At 41.8% G+C, this 19,253-nt stretch overlaps 1 protein-coding gene across 8 annotated transcripts in view; it reads left to right on the forward strand.

The window, feature by feature from the left end:
- The window catches only part of TBC1D4 (TBC1 domain family member 4), a 220,050-nt gene extending 201,658 nt beyond the window's left edge, over nucleotides 1-18,392 (forward strand). For all 8 annotated transcript variants that reach the window (XM_070048715.1, XM_051850604.2, XM_051850605.2 and 5 more), the window contains 5 exons: nucleotides 6-250; nucleotides 4,257-4,416; nucleotides 8,280-8,449; nucleotides 11,813-11,986; nucleotides 15,660-18,392. In XM_070048715.1, the coding sequence (XP_069904816.1) occupies nucleotides 6-250; nucleotides 4,257-4,416; nucleotides 8,280-8,449; nucleotides 11,813-11,986; nucleotides 15,660-15,893 (983 nt within the window). In that variant the 3' untranslated portion in view covers nucleotides 15,894-18,392. The remainder of the gene's footprint in view (nucleotides 1-5; nucleotides 251-4,256; nucleotides 4,417-8,279; nucleotides 8,450-11,812; nucleotides 11,987-15,659) is intronic.
- Nucleotides 18,393-19,253: the final 861 nt, after the last annotated feature.

Here is a 19,253-nt window from a genome sequence, read left to right on the forward strand (position 1 = left end):
TGTAGGTAGGACGTTTCCTACTCACCCTTACTTTTCAGTACAGCTCGGGGCAGGGCAGCTGTCACTCTTCAACCTCCTGAAAGCCTATTCTTTGCTGGACAAGGAAGTGGGCTACTGCCAGGGGATCAGCTTCGTGGCTGGAGTCCTGCTTCTGCACATGAGTGAGGAGCAAGCCTTTGAAATGCTCAAGTTCCTCATGTACGACCTTGGCTTCCGCAAGCAGTACAGACCCGACATGATGTCGCTGCAGGTAAGGCAGAGGTTCTACCTGAGCAGCACCAAGGCTGTTCTAGAACTCCTCTAAATGACAGTTGAGAGAGAAGGGAATTTGGACCCTTTGTCTCGGAATGTGGGCACGTGGTTTTAGTTGACTGTTTTAGTATGGCTGAACATTTGTCTACTTAGGAGATTTTATGGAGTTGTTCACCAGGATGTGTCTTTATAGTGATTTGATGTCTACTTGATAACTGCTCGGAGATCTGTTTAACAAGTCAAATAATGACTATGGAATATTTTATTTTTTTTTACATGATTTCTAAACAGTGCACTTACATCTTTTATAGTGTATAGAAAGCACTGGTACCTTTGTATGTTTTTAGTGGTAAGAAAATCGGAAAGTTTAATGAAGAGAAACACACCTGCTCTACCTGGCGGGCATCTTAGGAAACAGCTGAGCAATCAATTTACATTCAGACTGGAGTTTGTGTGGATGTGGGTATGGGCCCCTTGCGGGAATATTGCTGGGTAGAGGGACTTCCTGGGCGTGGAATTCCTGAAATTCCTCCCAGAACTTCATCAGTGCTAGGCAGGGAAGGTTTCTCTGAGCTGTCCCAGGGAGAGGGCTGGAACTCAACAAACAAGGTTATTGAACAAGAACAAAACTTCTGATGTGCACATGCTGGTCTGCTCTCAAGGCTGGCTTCTACATTTTTTTCTCATTCAACTACACCAAAATTCCCATTTTCTTCATCCCATCTTACACACACAGTCTACTGTCTACCTTGCTAGCAAACATTACCCCCTCTAGAGAAGTAACCCATAATCTTCTGGTGATAGAATGAGTGTATCTTCTTTAAGCTGGCATGTGGCATAGAGCTGGTTATGGGTATTCTCTCTTGCTGTCTGTCCTTTGGTGAGAAAGCACTGGTCCCTTTGTAAGGAATCAAATAGCTCTGATATTTTCAGAATGAACAGTTCAGTAACTACCATTAGAATTTCAAAGAAGTGAAAGTATCTGAGTTGTATGTTTGATTTTAGCCCATAGAGAGAAAGATACAGCTATCACTTTAAAAAATGCAATGAATTGTTTTCATTTAAAAGTTCCTCATCAATCTGACTTTATAAAAATTCATGTAAACTGGATGTGTTACCTTAGTGTGGTCTGCAATTACCTAGGAATATTTTCTGTTTGTAATTTTGAAAGTGCAGGTATTTAAAAATCCCTGATGGCAATATTCTTGTAGGCCACATTATTGGGAGCCTTATCCTTCAGAGTAGACTTTTGTGTACTATACAATGAGATATAACACTTGTTCACTTTCCAGAGCAGGAAGTTAGTGTTTCTTATTTGATCAGTAAGACTTTTAAAAATATCCACAAATGCCTATTGCAGCCTGCTTGGACTACTTGGTAGGATTTCTGATTTCTTTTTTCTTATAAGGTTTATTTTATTTATTTGAAGGTCAGACTTACACACAGAGAGAAGGAGAGTCAGAGAGAGAGAGAGAGAAAGAGAGAGAGAGGGAGGGAGAGAGGGAGAGGTATTCCATCTGCTGGTTCACTCCCCAATTGGCCGTAACGGCCGGAGCTGCACCGATCCGCAGCCAGGAGCCAAGAGCTTGCTCCAGGTCTCTAACATGGGTGCAGGGGCCCAAGGGCTTGGGTCATCTTCTACTGCTTTCCCAGGCCATAGCAGAGAGTTTGATTGGAAGTGGAGCAGCTGGGACTTGAACCCACAGCCATATGGGATGCTGGCACTGCAGGTGGCGGCTTTACCCTCTATTCCACAGCGCCAGCCCCAGGATTTCTGACTTCTTGCTTCATTGTTGGTGAACTTGGCCACTCCTGGCTCTTGACTTTGGTTATCTGATCTGTGAAATGAGGGGGTTCAGGTTTCTTTGACCTTTAAACATCTATCTCATAGTGTCCATTGTTTTCTGTATTCTGAAAGCATTCTCTGTTTTTCTCCAAAGTCTCTGTTTCCACTTTTCTGTCTTCTCTCTCTCACCCTTCTCTTCTCTGTTTGCATTTGTCAACCTCCGGTTCTGCCTCTTCCGTCTGAGTGTTTGCCATGTTACCTGGAAGGCACATGAGGAAATAATTGTTCCTAACAAGTAGGATTTTGTTATTAGAACTTTCTGTGAAGGAATTCTGAATTGCATTTTTATTTGCCCAAATACACATTGCCAACCCCTAGTTTAGAATGTGTGTGTGTCTGTAGGGGAAGAAATGTAAGGTCCTTTTATAAAACATCACTATATTGATTCTTTGTCACCATTACAATGTTAATATAGAAGGAACAGAATGCTTTTGATGACACATTTTTTTATTCTGCTCATTTGACTTCTTTAACTTTTATGCTTACCAAAATACAAATTCTTCAGTGATGCCTGTTATGTTATTTCCGAAGTGTGGAAGGCCCAAGAGAAATGCATGATTTTTTTTTCACGTGACTTATTGAGATAATAATCCCATAAAAAAACCTATATGTATGACTCCAGTTAAACTTCTTTTTATAGCTATGACTTCTGTGGCTTTTTAATTCTTTTCTTTTACAGTTTGTATGGAAGCTTAGGTTCCAAAGATATGGATTGCAGATGAGGATCAAAGAGTTGGCTGTATTTGTAATTTTATATACTTTATGATTTTTTTTCCCAAAGGATTTGCTTGATTTCAATTCTGGGCTTTGGAAGCAACTGTTGAACTCATGATATAATGAATTATTTTAATGTACTTTCATAGAACTAACTATTTAAGGGTGATATTTTACCTAGACTTCTAATGAAAGTGGTTACACTAGGTTTAAAAAAAATGCTATTCATTTGATAGCACAGCATTAAGCTGATAACACTGATCAGGTCACCAGCAGTCATCTGTTAACTGTTAAGCGTATTCATTTTAAATTAAAGCACAGTTCTCAAATCACTTTATTATTTATTACTGTTTCACCTTTGCTGTCACAGACATAAGAGTTTAAAAGTATTTGCATGAGGTTTTTATAATATAAAGTAATGCCAATAATCAACTCAGTAGCCAAACAGAATGATTTCTTTTAATTCGTGAAACATTCAGAATTGACTGCCTGCTTTACTTTATTCCCCTTCATCATAAATATACTGCTGAAGGGGGCCGGCGCTGTGGCACAGTAGACTGATCCTCCACCTGCAGCGCTGGCATTCTGTATAGGCGCCAGTCCTCGTCCCAGCTGCTAGTCTTCCGATCCAGCTCTCTGCTATGGCCTGGGAAAGAAGTAGATGATGGCCCAAGTCCTTGGGACCCTGCACCTGCAAGGGAGACCCGGAAGAAGCTCCTGGCTCCTGGTTTCAGATTGGCTCAGCTCCAGCTGTTGTGGCCATTTGGGGAGTGAAGCAGCAGATGAAAGTCCTTTCTCTCTCTCTCTCCTTCCCACTGTCTGTAACTCTACCTCTCAAATAAATAATAAATACAATTTTTAAAAAATATATACTGCTGGAATAAATTGGAAACCAGAAGTGACGTCTCTGGCTTCTGGCCCCATTGCATTCTTGGCCTCCATTCTCTTAGAGCAGTGCACTTTGTCTGTGGGTCAAAGCCAAAACTTGGCTGTAAACCAATGCTGGACCCAGTAGAAGGAGACAGGCTTTGCTTCTGCACCAGACATAGTAGATTCTTTGGTAAGGAGATACTCTCCAGCATTGATCTGAGATTAGAAGGGACCTTCTATGGAAGTTGTAAGTCAGGGCAGTTCTGATTAGATTTCAAAGCCATGCTTTCCTACAAGAGAAAAAAGACCATGTCCATGTATGCATGACACACCCATATACATGTGATAGAAGAACTCAGTCATCTTAGATGGTCTTTCAGTGACTTGCTCTATCACTTCAGTTAAGTGAACTTGAATGTTAATGTCAGCTTTAAAATAATAATCAATATTGATTTTGTTAACTGAATGTTGTGAAATGTTATTAAATGTGAGAGTAATACAACTCATTAGTGTATTTTATGCATACTCAGATAAATGGGTAATATCTTATTTTTCTTCTCCAAATTAACTTCAGATTCAAATGTACCAGCTGTCCAGGCTCCTTCATGACTATCACAGAGATCTCTACAATCATCTGGAAGAGAACGAGATCAGCCCCAGTCTCTATGCTGCACCCTGGTTCCTCACACTGTTTGCCTCTCAGTTTCCTTTAGGATTTGTAGCCAGAGTCTTTGGTAAGAGATGCCTATGATCAAATAGAACTGAGCTGTTTATTCCAAGGAATATACGTCTGGCCATAGGGTACCCCATTATTTTTTCATATGTTACATAGAAGAGCAAATTGCTAGTGGAATTTAATAAATATCCCTGGTGCTATTCCAGTAGTAATTTGAAATACTGTTGGTCTTAAGTAAAATAGAAATGAAATGCAGAGAGTAATTGGTCTTCTGTATTTGAACAAGCTGTAATGGAACATTGATTTTTATTTATGCCTAAAGATCATAGTATACTTTTTAAAGAGAATCTCAAATAAGAACATAATTTGGGCTTGCGCTGTGGCTCACTTGGCTAATCCTTCGCCTGCGGCGCCGGCACCCTGGGTTCTAGTCCCGGTTGGGGCACTGGATTCTGTCCCGGTTGCTCCTCTTCCAGTCCAGCTCTCTGCTGTGGTCCGGGAGTGCAGTGGAGGATGGCCCAGGTCCTTGGGCCCTGCACCTGCATGGGAGACCAGGAGGAAGCACCTGGCTCCTGGCTTCAGATCAGCACAGTGTGCCAGCTGCAATGCGCCAACCGTAGCAGCCACTTGCGGGGTGAACCAACGGAAAAAGGAAGACCTTTCTCTCTGTCTCTCTCTCTCTCTCTCACCTTCTAACTCTACCTGTCAAAAAAAAAAAAAAACATAATTTGTTTAGTTTTCCAAATTTTTATATACATCTTTCCTACCTCTAGGTTTTAGTTGGTTGGTTTTTTTTCCTATTGTCTTCTTCAACCTGGATTCAAAACATAGACAAACATATTATCTGACTAGGGCAATGGAAGTACTAATGTCACTGTTACTTCTTATGGCATGCCTTAATTTAAGTGTTTGTTGTTAACAGGGTAGCTATAATTCCTGTTTTGTTGCTTGAATAACTCTTCCCTCATTCCACTACTATGATGTAGCCAATCTGTAAGACTGAGTGACTAGGGGAAGCATACTAACTATGGGCGATAGAATCCAGAGCAGGTTTTGGGACACTTGTCTTGTTCCAATCATAGTATTGGACACTGGGAATAAAAGGAGCATGTGACATGGTTTTTAGCTCCATCTGGGGGCCTGTTTATCTGTTCATAAGTTCTAGGTTAGGTTTGTCTGTTATTTTAAAAGCAAAAAAAAGTAATTTGTTCTAAGAATGTTGCTTATGGCCTCTGTAACCTCAGAAAGGGTTGCCACATTTTCTCTGTTCTGTGTATCTCTCTGGTAGCCCTGGTCAGCTGTGCTTTTGATAAACTGGAGCTTTCTGTCTAATTGTGAGTATTGGCCCAATTATAGGTCATTACCACTGTTTGAAAAATTGGAATATAATAGGAATACGATGAAAATAGCAGGGAGTGGTACAAATAGTAAGGAAAAATGCTGTTTGGAGAAACCAATTTTGAAGATGTGTATATTATGTGTTTACACTCCAGTTTACCATGCTTTCCTATTGAGAGCAAAATCCCACCCATTGATCCTCATAGGAATCTGCAGAGCCAAGCAATTCTATCATTAATTTTAGAGGAGCAATGATATTTGGCTTCAAAACTCTAGAAACAATCTCTAACTGCTTAGCAGTCAAAAAGATATTGTGGAAGAATTAATAAACAAAGTAAATGTATAAATAAAAACTTTTCATCTTACAGAGCATTTTAACAAATAAAACTGCTTATAAATATTTACAGAATAATCTGCCTGTGATTTAGATTCCATGTAGGAAAGAGGAAGTTTTCTGTAATAGACACTGCATTAGCAGGAATACAGTCTGTAGACAAAGTGCAGTGAAGGTAAAATCAAGATGCCCTGAATCACATGTTCACCAGATTTCCCTTGTTTGGTGAATACACACAATTGCCTTTCCCCAGTGACATTTTCCCTGCATTGTAGGTTCCTCTTACTGGGTCTTCTATAAGACCCATATGTATGTATGTATGTGTATATATATCCCAATGATGCCTCAGGGGCATTTCTCTGGCTTGCCCTTGGAAACTTGATATCAGAGTTTATGAGATGAATGTTCCTAGTACTGTGTTTTTCCCATGAGAATATAAACGATGCTGTCCACTCTGTAGTAGCTACTCAATGCTTTTGTGGGGAGCAACTGGGAGCAACTCAGACTAGACTAAGTTACTGGAATTAAGACTTATTCTATGCATCTGCTCTCCCACAATATGGCGCTGGGAGAGGAGGAAACAGCTTCTACACAGCTGCCTCCAGTTCAACCAATAAACTGTAGGACCTGCTCCTGATTGGAGGAGAGCAGTGTACTCGGCGTGTGGGTAGCAGAGTTGGGATTGGTGGAAGAGGACTATAAAGGAGGAGAGAGACTACATGCACCAGGAACATCTAAGAGGAACACCTGTGCAGCCCCCGAGAGAGCCGGCCGGCGGTGTGCCGCTCCCCCGTGGAAGTGGGGAAAGTGGCAGGGGGCCCGCCCCTCCACGGAGGTGGAGGGACGGTAGCCAACCCGGGAAGAACCAGCAGCAAACCCGGGGAGGGCCGAGCAGACAAAAGAACAGCGCAGGGTTTAGTGTCGTTCCTCCGCGAAGAGGGGGAGCGACAGCTTTTGTTTGAATATAGTAAATAACAGATGCTGTGTGGCTGATGTGGCAGTGCAGCAGATTAAGCCACCTCCTATGCCACCAGCATCCCATCTGAGTCCTGGCTGCTCCACTTCCTGTCCGACTTCCTGCTAATGAGCCCAGCAAAGTGGCAGAAGATAGCCCAAGTACTTGGACCCCTACCACCCACTTGGGAGACTCAGATGGAGTTCTAGGCTCTTGATTTAGGCCTGGTCTAGCCCTGGCCATTGAGACCATTTGGAGAATGAACTCTCTCTTTGTCTTTGTCTCTGTCTCTCTCTTCCTCTCTAATTCTGCCTTTCAAATAAATAAAAATACATTTTATAAAAGAATAATAAATACAGCTAGGAAGATGAAAATGCCTGATTCAGAAGAACTACCATGTTGGAAACAATTCTTTTTATCTCTTTTTTTTTTTTCAAGATTTATGTATTTATTTCTTTGAAAGTCAGAGTTCAGGGAGCTTGATTGGAAGTGGAGCAGCTGGAACTTGAACCAGCATCCATATGGGGTGCTGGGCATTACAGGTGGCACATTTACCCACTATACTACAGAGCTAGCCCCAGAAACAATTCTCTTACAATTTCCTCTATTTCAAGACAGCTCTGCTGTATATTATTGACTAAGAGAAACTTTAATACACAGATTTTGATACTTTTCAAAACTATTGCATGCTTCCATTTGTGAGAAAGCAGAGTTCAGGGTTTAGGTTTATATATATATATATATATATATATTTATATATATTTGTTATTTGATTTTATGTATATTTGTTATTTGACTTATCTTTTAGAGTCTTTTTTTAAAGTGTCCTACTCTCATATACATTTAGTTGCATATTAACTGATTTAGTGACTTTTTTATTTATTATGGTAGTGAGAGTTTGAATGGTTCAAATTGGTTATGTTGATTTGTTTTGTGTTCCTGTTGGGAAGAAAAGCTAAATATTAGCAGAATAAGTGTCTTTGAAGTTTACCTGGACTCCATTAAATTCACCATGAAAGGTCATAAGTAATCTACAGATAAACAAATATATAAATTTTCCTTTGTTTCCCTGATTGTATCTGAGGTTCTTAATAGGTAAGAGGAAATTCAAATACCTGTTTTTGTTTCAGTCATAAAGGTTTTTTTAAAAAGCTGAGTGGATTTGATCAATTTTCCTTTTGCAAATATTCTGTGATCCTGCAATAATTAAAAAACAACAAGCTTTAGCACAAAGAACATGCATTTTATCATGAATCCATAATTTTGATCATGAACATTTTATTTTTTCTTTTAGATATAATTTTTCTTCAGGGGACTGAAGTTATATTTAAAGTTGCACTCAGTCTGCTAAGCAGCCAGGAGTCACTTATAATGGAATGTGAAAACTTTGAGAATATTGTTGAGTTCCTTAAAAACACTCTCCCTGATATGAATACCTCTGAGATGGAAAAAATTATTACCCAGGTATGGTCTCAATGCTAAGAGTAAAATTTTATATATAGTGGCTTCTATAATGCTTGTACATTGAAAGCTTTAGCATAAAATGTTATTAATGCTTGACAGGCATTTTTTTTGTACTTTGATCAGGTACATTTTACTTAGAAATGAGACTTGTTGTGAAATTTGTATACTCTGATGTTGTCGACTTGGTTGCGCACAGAAAATGTGGTTGAGTGCCACATGATGAGGCTTTCAGGAATCCTTCCCTAATGGAGTCAGGAAGACCTGAGGATACAATGAGGTCCACTTACTTTTGTGATATTGTTAATTCTGTTGTGAACTGTACAAGGAGGTCAGGAGGCCAGAGCACAGGCTTTGCAGTGAGAAAGTACTGAGTTTGCCTCTTCTTTTATTAATCATTTTGCGTGCACACATCACCTCATTTTCTCAGCTCCAAAATGGGGAAATGGTGAGCTGAGTCTCTGCAGGAAGCCGAGCTCTCTCGAATGTTTCCATTGCAGGAGCCATTTACAGAGAGGTGGACACTCAATATGGACGTCCAGATGTTTATGAACTGCTGGCTATCCCTGGTGCTGCTGGGGAAGTGAGAGATACAATAGGCTTACCAGGCGGGAGGAGAGCCAGAACTACAGATGAGCGGCCTCTGGCAGTTGTGTTCTTAGGGAGCTTAGCAGGGAAAGGAAAGGGAACAAATGACTCTCCTGCACCCTTCCGATCTGCTGGCGCCTCCTGTTGGCCAAACCCGGCAGAGCCAGGCAGAAAGGGAGTGTGGGGGGCATGCAGCTCAAAGGGGACTGCCTCCCAGGGTGCAGAAGGGTGGATGAGGGCAGAGAATAGATGTGGTTAGCAATGGAAAATAATCTGCACACCATCTAACCAGTCCCTGGCTCATCACAGGCACTAGGTGAGTAGTAGCTGTATTTGATGATGTTCAGAAGAAATGAACACACTTAAGACCTGATTTGTAGATACAACGGCCATGCTTTATGAGCATTGGTAAAGTTTCCCACTTTCCTGGAGGCTCTTGGAATAGCCAAAGGGAGACAGAACTGAGAGAAGAGAAAAGGAGTTTGAAGTCTTGTTTGGGTGCCTGCCACCTACTACTGCCACCACACTACTGTGTGATTGTGGGCAGGTTACAACCTTGTTGAGTCTCAACTTCCTCTCCTACAAAATGGAAATAACAGTATGATCCCGTTATATTTTCATATTATTTTTATGAGTTAGTAGAACCAGTTAGTTAAGGTATTTGTACACTCTAATTCATACTATCCTAGGAACTCTTACAGTCACATAAAAAATTCCTCCTATGACATAGAATTTAAATCACAAGCAGATTGTTCCAGTGCTCCATAAGCTAAAAAAAACAATTTTTTCTCAAATGTTTACTTGTTCATTTATGAATTCTTCAGAAATATGTTTTGATTGAGAAGTGGTGAGAGATCGTGCTTTTACAGATTTGAAAATACATACTAGCACTTCTCTAAAATTCATGAGTAGTTACAGGTTATTATCGGGATTATTGGGTAAAACTTATAGGCAGAGAGATTTGGATTTGGTATTAGAATCTCATAAGAATTAGAGTTGATTAACTATGAGAAAATTGTAATATTTAAGGAGGGCTTGGCCAGTGCCGCGGCTCAATAGGCTAATCCTCCACCTAGTGGTGCCGGCACACCGGGTTCTAGTCCCAGTCGGGGCGCCGGATTCTGTCCTGGTCACTCCTCTTCCAGGCCAGCTCTCTGTTGTGGCCCGGGAAGGCAGTGGAGGATGGCCCAAGTCCTTGGGCCTTGCTCCCGCATGGGAGACCAGGAGAGGCACCTGGCTCCTGGCTTCAGATCAGTGCGGTGCGCCAGCTGCAGCGGCCATTGGAGAGTGTGAACCAATGGCAAAGGAAGACCTTTTTCTCTGTCTCTCTCTCTTGCTGTCCACTCTGCCTGTCCAAAAAAAAAAAAAAAAAGGAGGGCTCAACAAGCTTTATTTCTGTCATTTGAAAAAATGTAATACAAAAAAATACAAAGGAGAACATAAAAGTAACTGCATATCTCAGCATCTAGAGATGATAATCTTTGAACCTTCCTATTGCATGTCTCTGTACATATATCCATATCTAGGCAGTTTTACATAGGTGAAATCATATTGCTTATGCTATTGTCAACCTGATTTTAATGAAAATATTTGCAGAGTGTTGGACATTTTTCCAGGCCAGTAAAGGTAGATCCATATCATCATTTTCAGTGTTGTGTAATAGCCCATTGTGTCCATACCACAGTTAAGGAAAGATTAAGGAAATTTCTTTAAAATTACCTATTTATTTATGTAATTTGAAAGGCAGAAAGAGAGAGACAGAGGAAGATATTTTTTCTGCTGTTTCATTCTCCCAAATGCTCACAATAGGCAAGGCTAGGCCAGGCTGAAGCCAGGAACCCAGCATTCAAAGCAGATCTGCATTGTGGGTAACAGAGTTCACCTGTTGCCTCTTGTGGTGTGCATTAGCATGAAGGGGGAGTCGAGAATGGAGCCAGGACTTAAACTCAGGCACCCCAACATGAGATGTAGGCAGTACAAGCAGTGTCTTAACAATTGTACCAAATGCCAGCTCTCCCCTTATTAAAATTCTGGTATTAGAATGTCACTCTAGTAGTTGAATGAGTTAGATTTTTTGTAATTTCTTTTTGTTCACATTAGCATAGGTGTCATTGCTCAGAGGGCAGCTGCAGCCTCACTTTTAACAAGTTTTTCCTAAGAAGGGTACCTGTCCTCCAGTTTCTAATTGAGCTGTCTTTCCATTTGCTGGTGACATGGGAGGGTGGTGGTAGCCCTACGTAAACCTTACTGCTCTGCCAATGCTTGAGTGTGCGATTTTGATGATTCTCAGTGGAGTAGAATATAGACATGACTGCCAAGACACCTACATGAAATAACAAGTGGATAAAAATGTTAATTAAAACCTTTCTGCACCAATGACAAATAAATTAGAAAGACTGCTAGTCTTTTTTTTTTTTTTTTTAGCAAAGCCATGTGCAATTTTATTTACTAATCAGCAAAGATTATCTCTACCATAGACAGTAATAGCTCAATAGCTACATTTTGGGAGACGGTAACTAGATTGTGAGTGCCTTGGTTGCAATGTACCCTTGACACAAATTTATTCCAGTGACTTGGTTTCATTATGAGAATATTTCAGTTGTGAAGAAAGAATCTGTTCTAATGTATATTTAAGTTGTTCTTATATTGACACTTTTTCTTTTTATACGCTTTAATAAAGTTCCTCAATGATAGTAAGTCTTTGGAAGTAAATATGAAGTGCAGCATCATGCACAGAGGTACCAGAGGCTGGACTAACCCGGGGTGTTTCCATGGCAGGTGTTTGAGATGGACATTTCCAAGCAGTTACACGCCTATGAGGTGGAATACCACGTGCTGCAGGACGAGCTGCAGGAATCGTATGCCTGTGAGGACAGTGAGCCTCTGGAGAAGCTGGAGAGGGCCAACAGCCAGCTGAAGAGACAGAACATGGACCTCCTAGAAAAACTGCAGGTACGGGCAGGAGAGATTTGACCAAAGGGCAGCAGGGCCCCCTGCCTGCACAGAGCTGGACCAGCAATGATAGGGGTGTGTGTGTGGATGGCGGCATTGCTGATGAAGCCCTTGGGTGTCAGACCCTGTCCACATGCTCCAGTGGGTTTTGAGGAGAGAAAGTGAACACTCAGAAAATAGTTAAGTGATCATTCAAAGCAAAATCTGGTTAAAGACCTATTGGGTGTTGTACATATTTGGTTATGTTCAAGGGTAGAAGAATTGAATATGGGAAATTGGTGGTAAAGTTGGGGAGTAGGGTATGAGCTAGACTCTCTAGGGTAGGTAAAAGCAAACAATGAGGAGGTCTTTAAGTTGGGATGGGCAGAGGGAGACATCAGTAAGGAAGATGTACCTAGGAGCATAGCTAGCTTGGCACCAATTTGAGATTTATGTTGGAGCAAGGTAGGATAAATATGATCCAAGCAGGAATTAATTGTAGGTGACTTCTCATGTCATGCAGAAGAGCATGGCTTTAAATCCTGTTGACAGTGAAATCTTGCAAAGTTTTTGAGCCATGATTTTGAGTCATCAATCTGGAAACAGATTAGGGTGGGGACAGAAGGTAGGGAGGCCTACTAGAAGACATTTGCAAAAATCTAACTGAAAATGATGAGAATTGTCTAGCGTGAAACAAATGGAATGAGAAGGAGACATTTCTGGAAGAACTGAATGAAAATATAGTCTAGCCGGCGCTGTGGCTCAATAGGCTAATCCTCCGCCTAGCAGCGCCGGCATACCAGGTTCTAGTCCCGGTCAGGGTGCCGGATTCTGTCCCAGTTGCCCCTCTTCCAGGCCAGCTCTTTGCTGTGGCCCGGGAGTGCAGTGGAGGATGGCCCAAGTGCTTGGGCCCTGCACCCCATGGGAGACCAGGATAAGTACCTGGCTCCTGCCATCAGATCAGCGCGGTGCGCCGGCCGCGGCGGCCATTGGAGGGTGAACCAACGGCAAAGGAAGACCTTTCTCTCTGTCTCTCTCTCTCACTGTCCACTCTGCCTGTCAAAAGTAAAAAAACAAACAAACAAAAAACAAACAAACAAAACTATCTATCTATCTATCTATATAGTCTAGTCCCTACCATCAAGGGGCTTACAATTACTTGGGAATCAGAAGCAATGTATGTTTATTTATAAACACATACTAACAAATGCAATACAGTGTTTATTATAAAGTATGATTCTACATCTCCAACTTGTGTGATGTGCAGTGTATACTCATGCCTTGCTGGGCAAGGCTTAAAAGCAGTCAGGAGATGGGATGTGAGCAGGTGTCTGCTTTCTGCTACTATAAGGAAACACCTAAGCTAAGTAACTTATAAATAGAAGAGGTTTATTTAGCTCACAGTTCTGGAGGCTAAAAGTGCAGCTATTCTGGTGCCACCTCTTGTAACGTCCTCCTTGAGTGCACTACTCAGCAGATGGTGAGAGAGAGAGATAACATAGAGACAGCAGGAAGCCAGAGAGTCAGGGAAAGGGCAAGTCTTACTCTTTCATAACAACCCCCTTGCAAGAATTAACCAGGTTCACATGAGAACTACCTTAATCCCATCTGAGGGCAATGCCCTCAGTGACCAAAGGCCTCCCACCTGGCCCCACCACTTAAAGGTCCCACCACCTCTCACATCACCACACTGAGAACAAAACTTCCAGCACATGAACCCTTGTGAACACACTTAGACCATATCCAAACCATAGCAGCAAGTGAGCCTTAGAGAGAGAGGTGAATTCTGAGCTGGCCCTTAAGTGTTTCAGGGCTCCTTGGTTTCTTCTTACTCTGCCCCCACCCCCATTCTCCCAATACTGCACCTGCCTCCACATTAGGAAACCCTGAGACTCTGCTTCTAAGTATTCAGTATTTTTGCAACTCAAGGTGAGCGAGAAATGGATTAGAAATGAGGGGTATCTAAAGTAGATGCTTCGCAATCATAGGAACATCTGACTTCCTTCACTTTATCTTAATTAGCTATGGCTCATAGAAAATTCTATCCCTTTTTCTATTTGAATAATAACAATGATGGTTTATTTTTGATAAGAAAAATTAAGAATGGATATATTGTCCTTTGTTACTTGGTTATTTCACTGATGATTAATTGAGCATTTCCTGACAAATGCCCTATTAGCACTTTGACCTCAGAATCAGCCCTTAAGACATTTGGATCTGGCTGAAAAGCCCATGAGAGCATTTCAGGAGTGGAAAGCCAAGATACTGTGGTAAAAAATGACCAACATGAAGGATCTCTGTGAGATCCCAGTGGAAAGAAGGAGGGGCTGGTGCTGTGGCTCAATAGGCTAATCCTCCGCCTAGTGGCGCCAGCACACCGGGTTCTAGTCCCGGTCGGGGTGCTGGATTCTGTCCCAGTTGCCCCTCTTCCAGGCCAGCTCTCTGTTGTGGCCCGGGAGTGCAGTGGAGGATGGCCCAAGTACTTGGGCCCTGCACCCCATGGGAGACCAGGAGAAGCACCTGGCTCCTGCCTTCAGATCAGCGCGGTGCGCTGGCCGCAGTGCGCTGGCTGCGGCGGCCATTGGAGAGTGAACCAACGGCAAAGGAAGACCTTTCTCTCTCTCTCTCTGTCTCTCTCTCTCTCACTGTCCACTCTGCCTGTTCAAAAAAAAAAAAAAAAAAAAAAAAAAAAAAAAAAGAAGGAGGAGGTACTTTTCTCTGAAGGGAGGAGAGAACTTCCACTTCGCTTATGACCCTATTTAGATACTGACAGAGTTTGTGGACTGAAAAGGCTTCCACAGCCTGGGCAGCTCCTGACAAGAGCCTCGGGTGATCACTGATGCCATAAATAAAAGTATAAATTGTTAAATCAACAACAGGAGTCACTGTGCACTTTCTCCCCATGTAGGACCTCTATCATTAATGAGGTGTGCTATGAGAATTAATGGTAAAACTAGCCTTCAAGCAGTACTTTATACTTTGTGTGTCTGTGTGGGTGCAAACCGTCATCCTCAAATTACTTTGGCATCACTGACACTCATAAAAATTGATGGAATCCCAAATGTATGTTTAGAGAAATCTGCTTTTCCAGTCAGACAGCAAAAGCCCACTCTTAGTGCCTCTGTCTCCTACAGCCAGGCCAGACTTCATTCCGTGGGGTGTAGACCCAGTGTGGGTAAAGTGGGGAGCCCCACCACTGTGGAGAAGTGATGTGATATTGTCCTGTGTTTTTGCATTGAGAGGAGATGAATCATGTATGAATACTTACATCATGTATGAATCATGTATGAATACTTATATCTTTGAGAAACCTACAAAACTCTCCATTTTCATGGAGGTTTTACAAAGTATTTGCTTCACATCATGTTTTATTAAGCTTAATATGTGCAAGCAGTGGCTGCTATAATGAAGAACCAAATTCTTCAAATTTTTATTTTGGAAAATTAATAAAAAAAACTTTCTTTCTTTCTTTCTTTCTTTTCTTTCTTTTCTTTCTTCCTTCCTTTCTTCCTTCCTTTCTTTCCTTTTCTTTCCTTTCCCTTTCCCTTTCCCTTTCCCTTTCCCTTTCCCTTTCCCTTTCCCTTTCCCTTCCCTTTCCTTCCTTCTTTCCTTCCTTCCTTCCTTCCTTCCTTCCTTCCTTCCTTCCTTCCTTCCTTCCTTATTTATTTAATTATTTATTTATTTTCCCAAACAGGTGGCTCATGCTAAAATCCAGGCCTTGGAATCCAACCTGGAAAATCTTTTGACCAGGGAGACCAAAATGAAGACTTTAATCCGGACTCTGGAACAAGAGAAAATGGCTTATCAAAAGACAGTGGAGCACATCCGGAGGCTCGTGCCAGCAGATGCTCTACCCAACTGTGAAGTGCTGCTGAAAGACCTCAACTGCAACCCCAACAACAAAGCCAAGACAGGAAATAAGCCATAATTGCAGACGCGCTGACTCGGCAGAAAGTGCTCCTTAACCTACCACACAGAGGAAGAGCCTGCATGATACCAGCCCGCCCTGGACACCTCCGCTGAGGGAACCACCTCCTGCTGGGGCAGGGCCGCGAGGCAGCAGGTGCATCTGGCTCTCCTCGGAGCTTGCCAACCCTAAGCCATCGAACATTTGTAAACTGGGGTTTCCTTTGTTGCTGACTGTATACATATACATACATACATATATATATATATAGTGGACATGAAGAGTTCACGCTTTCAGATCAAATGAGTGGATGTATATTTAGAGCAGCTCTTTCATTTCTTTCCTTTTTTTTTAAGTCACAATTTCATGGAATCCACACCAAAGGGAAGTTAAAATGAAATCCCCCTCAGACTCATGATGAACTCTTTTTGTCTTTATAGTGAAACAAAGCTCGATCCTCTTTGTATATTGAAGTATACTTGAAAAAATGAATGTATTTTTTTCTCCAAAGAACAGCATGTTTCCTTTAATGGTGGAAAGGTGGAAACATTTATTTGACTTTCTGTGCATCTATCTTAAAATCTGCTGACATTGTCTTGTCGAGGAGGATGACTGTTTGCTGGTCGTGTTCCTGTGGGTTTTGGGGGAAGGTGGGGAGCCTTTCCACCCTGCCTGCTTTGTGCCAACTAACATGTCACATCTCTGTGTATTCAAAGTCCTGTTAGATCTTACTTTAGAACTATGTAGGAAGAAGGCGGGATGTTGTGATCGAGTCTACCCAGGGTAGGGTAAAGGAGATCGTTGCTAATTTTCTAGCAAATTAGATCAACATTGTTACTCAGACTAAAAATATCAGGCCTCAAAAATATAATTTAGTACTTAAATTGTCTGAATTAGCTTTCTACTTTTTTTTATTTAAATGACTCCTACAGCCATGAACTGACTTCCCTTTACCTGGTTTCCACAGTCACCCAGTGACAGGGATTTGCCATTCCCCACCAAATGGTGAGAGCTCTTCATTTGGTTTTCTCTTCCTTAAATACAGGATCAACAAAAGCAATTGCAGTTGATTTTCCAAAGCTGATGCATGGTGTGGAAATACCTTTTGTTGTTGTTGCAAAATTTGTAGACTCTCACAAACTCTTAATTATATTCCCATTTCATGTGACAATCTGTGAGAATGGAAGTGTTTAGGACCGAGCTGTTGAAATCAGTGGGAAGGGGAAAGGAAGATGGTACAGCCCAGTGTATGCTACCGTTCTGCATTTGGACTCCCAGTGTCCTCAGCCCATCTCTAAAGGCATTCATCCTTGGTGGGTATTTGGCAGCCGCATGATTTTTTTTTTTTTTTTTTTTTTTTTTTGACGGGCAGAGTTAGACAGTGAGAGAGAGACAGAAAGGTATTCCTTTTCATTGGTCCACCCCCCAAATGGCCACTACAGCCGGCGTGCTGCACCGATCCAAAGCCAGGAGCCAGGTGCCTCCTCCTGGTCTCCCATGTGGGTGCAGGGCCCAAGCACTTGGGCCATCCTCCACTGCCTTCCCAGGCCACAGCAGAGAGCTGGACTGGAAGAGGAGCACCCGGGACAGAATCTGGCGCCCCAACCAGGACTAGAACCTGAGGTGCCGGTGCCACAGGCGGAGGATTAGCCTAGAGAGCCGCAGCGCCGGCCATAGCCGCATGATTTTCAAAGCACACGTGTGCTTCTCCTTCTCAGAGGTGGTTCTGTGATAGCGCCTCTGAAAGTTGATGCATCAGTTTTGTCTTCCCAAGCTGTGTCTATCCTCTCTCTGTGCTTTTTGCACTACTTTTTTTTTTTTGCAGAGGGGTTACCTGGGGATAATTTTCTTAAAAGGGAGCTCATTCTATAGAAGCTGAAATTTATGACAAGGTAATAGAGTAAAGCTGTCAAGGACTCTGAGAACCTTGATAGAGCAGATGAGAAACTCCATCTACACTGTTACCCAGTATGAATGCAAAGTTCCCTCATCACAGAGCAGCGTGCCCTTGAATCCAAGCCATGTCTTAAAAGATAAGAACGTCTTATCAGTAAAGGTAATGTAACTGTTAGTTTCTAGAAAATGCTAATCCGAGGTGTTCCATTCAGTTGGGAACCTCTGACTGATTTATTGCTTGGATTTCCTAAACCTTTCCATATTGTAGGAAGGGCTTTCCCTAGAAGGATTATTGTATTTTCTTCATGTCTGGTGATAATAATTGCCTTTGGGGTGTGATACACAGGTGGTAGGTAGTCAAGGAAGCTTCAGGTTAAGGGAAGGGACTTCTTTCTGTTCAGTTTAAATTGAACTTTATTCTGGATGTTTAGAGTCAACATAAGTAGTTACATTATGTTGTTCAGAGATTAAGGTAACTTGGATACAATATTTGTTTTGAAAATTAATTTCCTTTTTCATTTGTGATTTTGTAAGTGCTACACCAGTTGTGCTTCATGCATTGTTACATCTTCATGAGGTTAATGTCAAGTCTAGGTCATTTCCAATAAATTCATTGCTGCAGTATCCCTGGCTTACTGGTTTTACTTGTGGTACTTTTTGGGAGAGAGGAAGCTCTTGGTTAGAGCCCATAGCAAGATCTGTATGGGTTGGATTGCTACCACTTAAGACTCACACATTGATAATTCTTCCTCATAGGAACTGATAACAGTGAAGATAAGTGAAGAGGCACTTATGAAGGTATGTTGTTACCAATTTTCAACTTCTTTCCCAATGAAGCCTTTTGCTGTTGATACAGAGAAAAAAGAAAGGTAGAGCCAATATTGTGCTGTAGGGGGTAAACCCCTACTGCCTGCATTGCCAGCATCCCATATGGGCTCCATTTCAAGTCCTGGCTGCTCCACTTCCCATCCAGCTCCCTGCTAATGTGCCTGGGAGAGCAACGGAGGATGGCCCAAGTGCTTGGGCCCCTGCACCCATGTGGGATACCTGGGTGAAGTTTCTTGTTTAGACCTGGCCCAGCCTTGGCTGTTGAGACCATCTGGGGAGTGAACCAGTGGATAGAAGATCTGCCTCTCTCTGTCTCTGTAACTCTGCCTTTCAAATAAATAACATAAATCTTATAAAAAAAAAAGAAAGAAAAAGGCAAACACATTGGCAGATTTGCATCGTATGCATTTTTATTATCTAGACCCCTCCCCACTAGGTAAAAAGGGAAAGAAAGTGTATAAGGAAATATACAATTTCTCAATTGGACTAGATTCCAAATAGCTAAGAGTTAAGGAAACCTACTGATGGATATGATATGAACATGTTGATTTGAACCAAATATTTCATTTTCCATGTGTGGGTAAGATCTATAAATGTTAACACCTGGACACCACAATGACATATCCCTTAAAATATCTCACATAAGAGAAATGAAAT

The sequence above is a fragment of the Oryctolagus cuniculus genome, chromosome 9 (genome assembly GCF_964237555.1).
Source record: "Oryctolagus cuniculus chromosome 9, mOryCun1.1, whole genome shotgun sequence".
NCBI lineage: Eukaryota > Metazoa > Chordata > Mammalia > Lagomorpha > Leporidae > Oryctolagus > Oryctolagus cuniculus.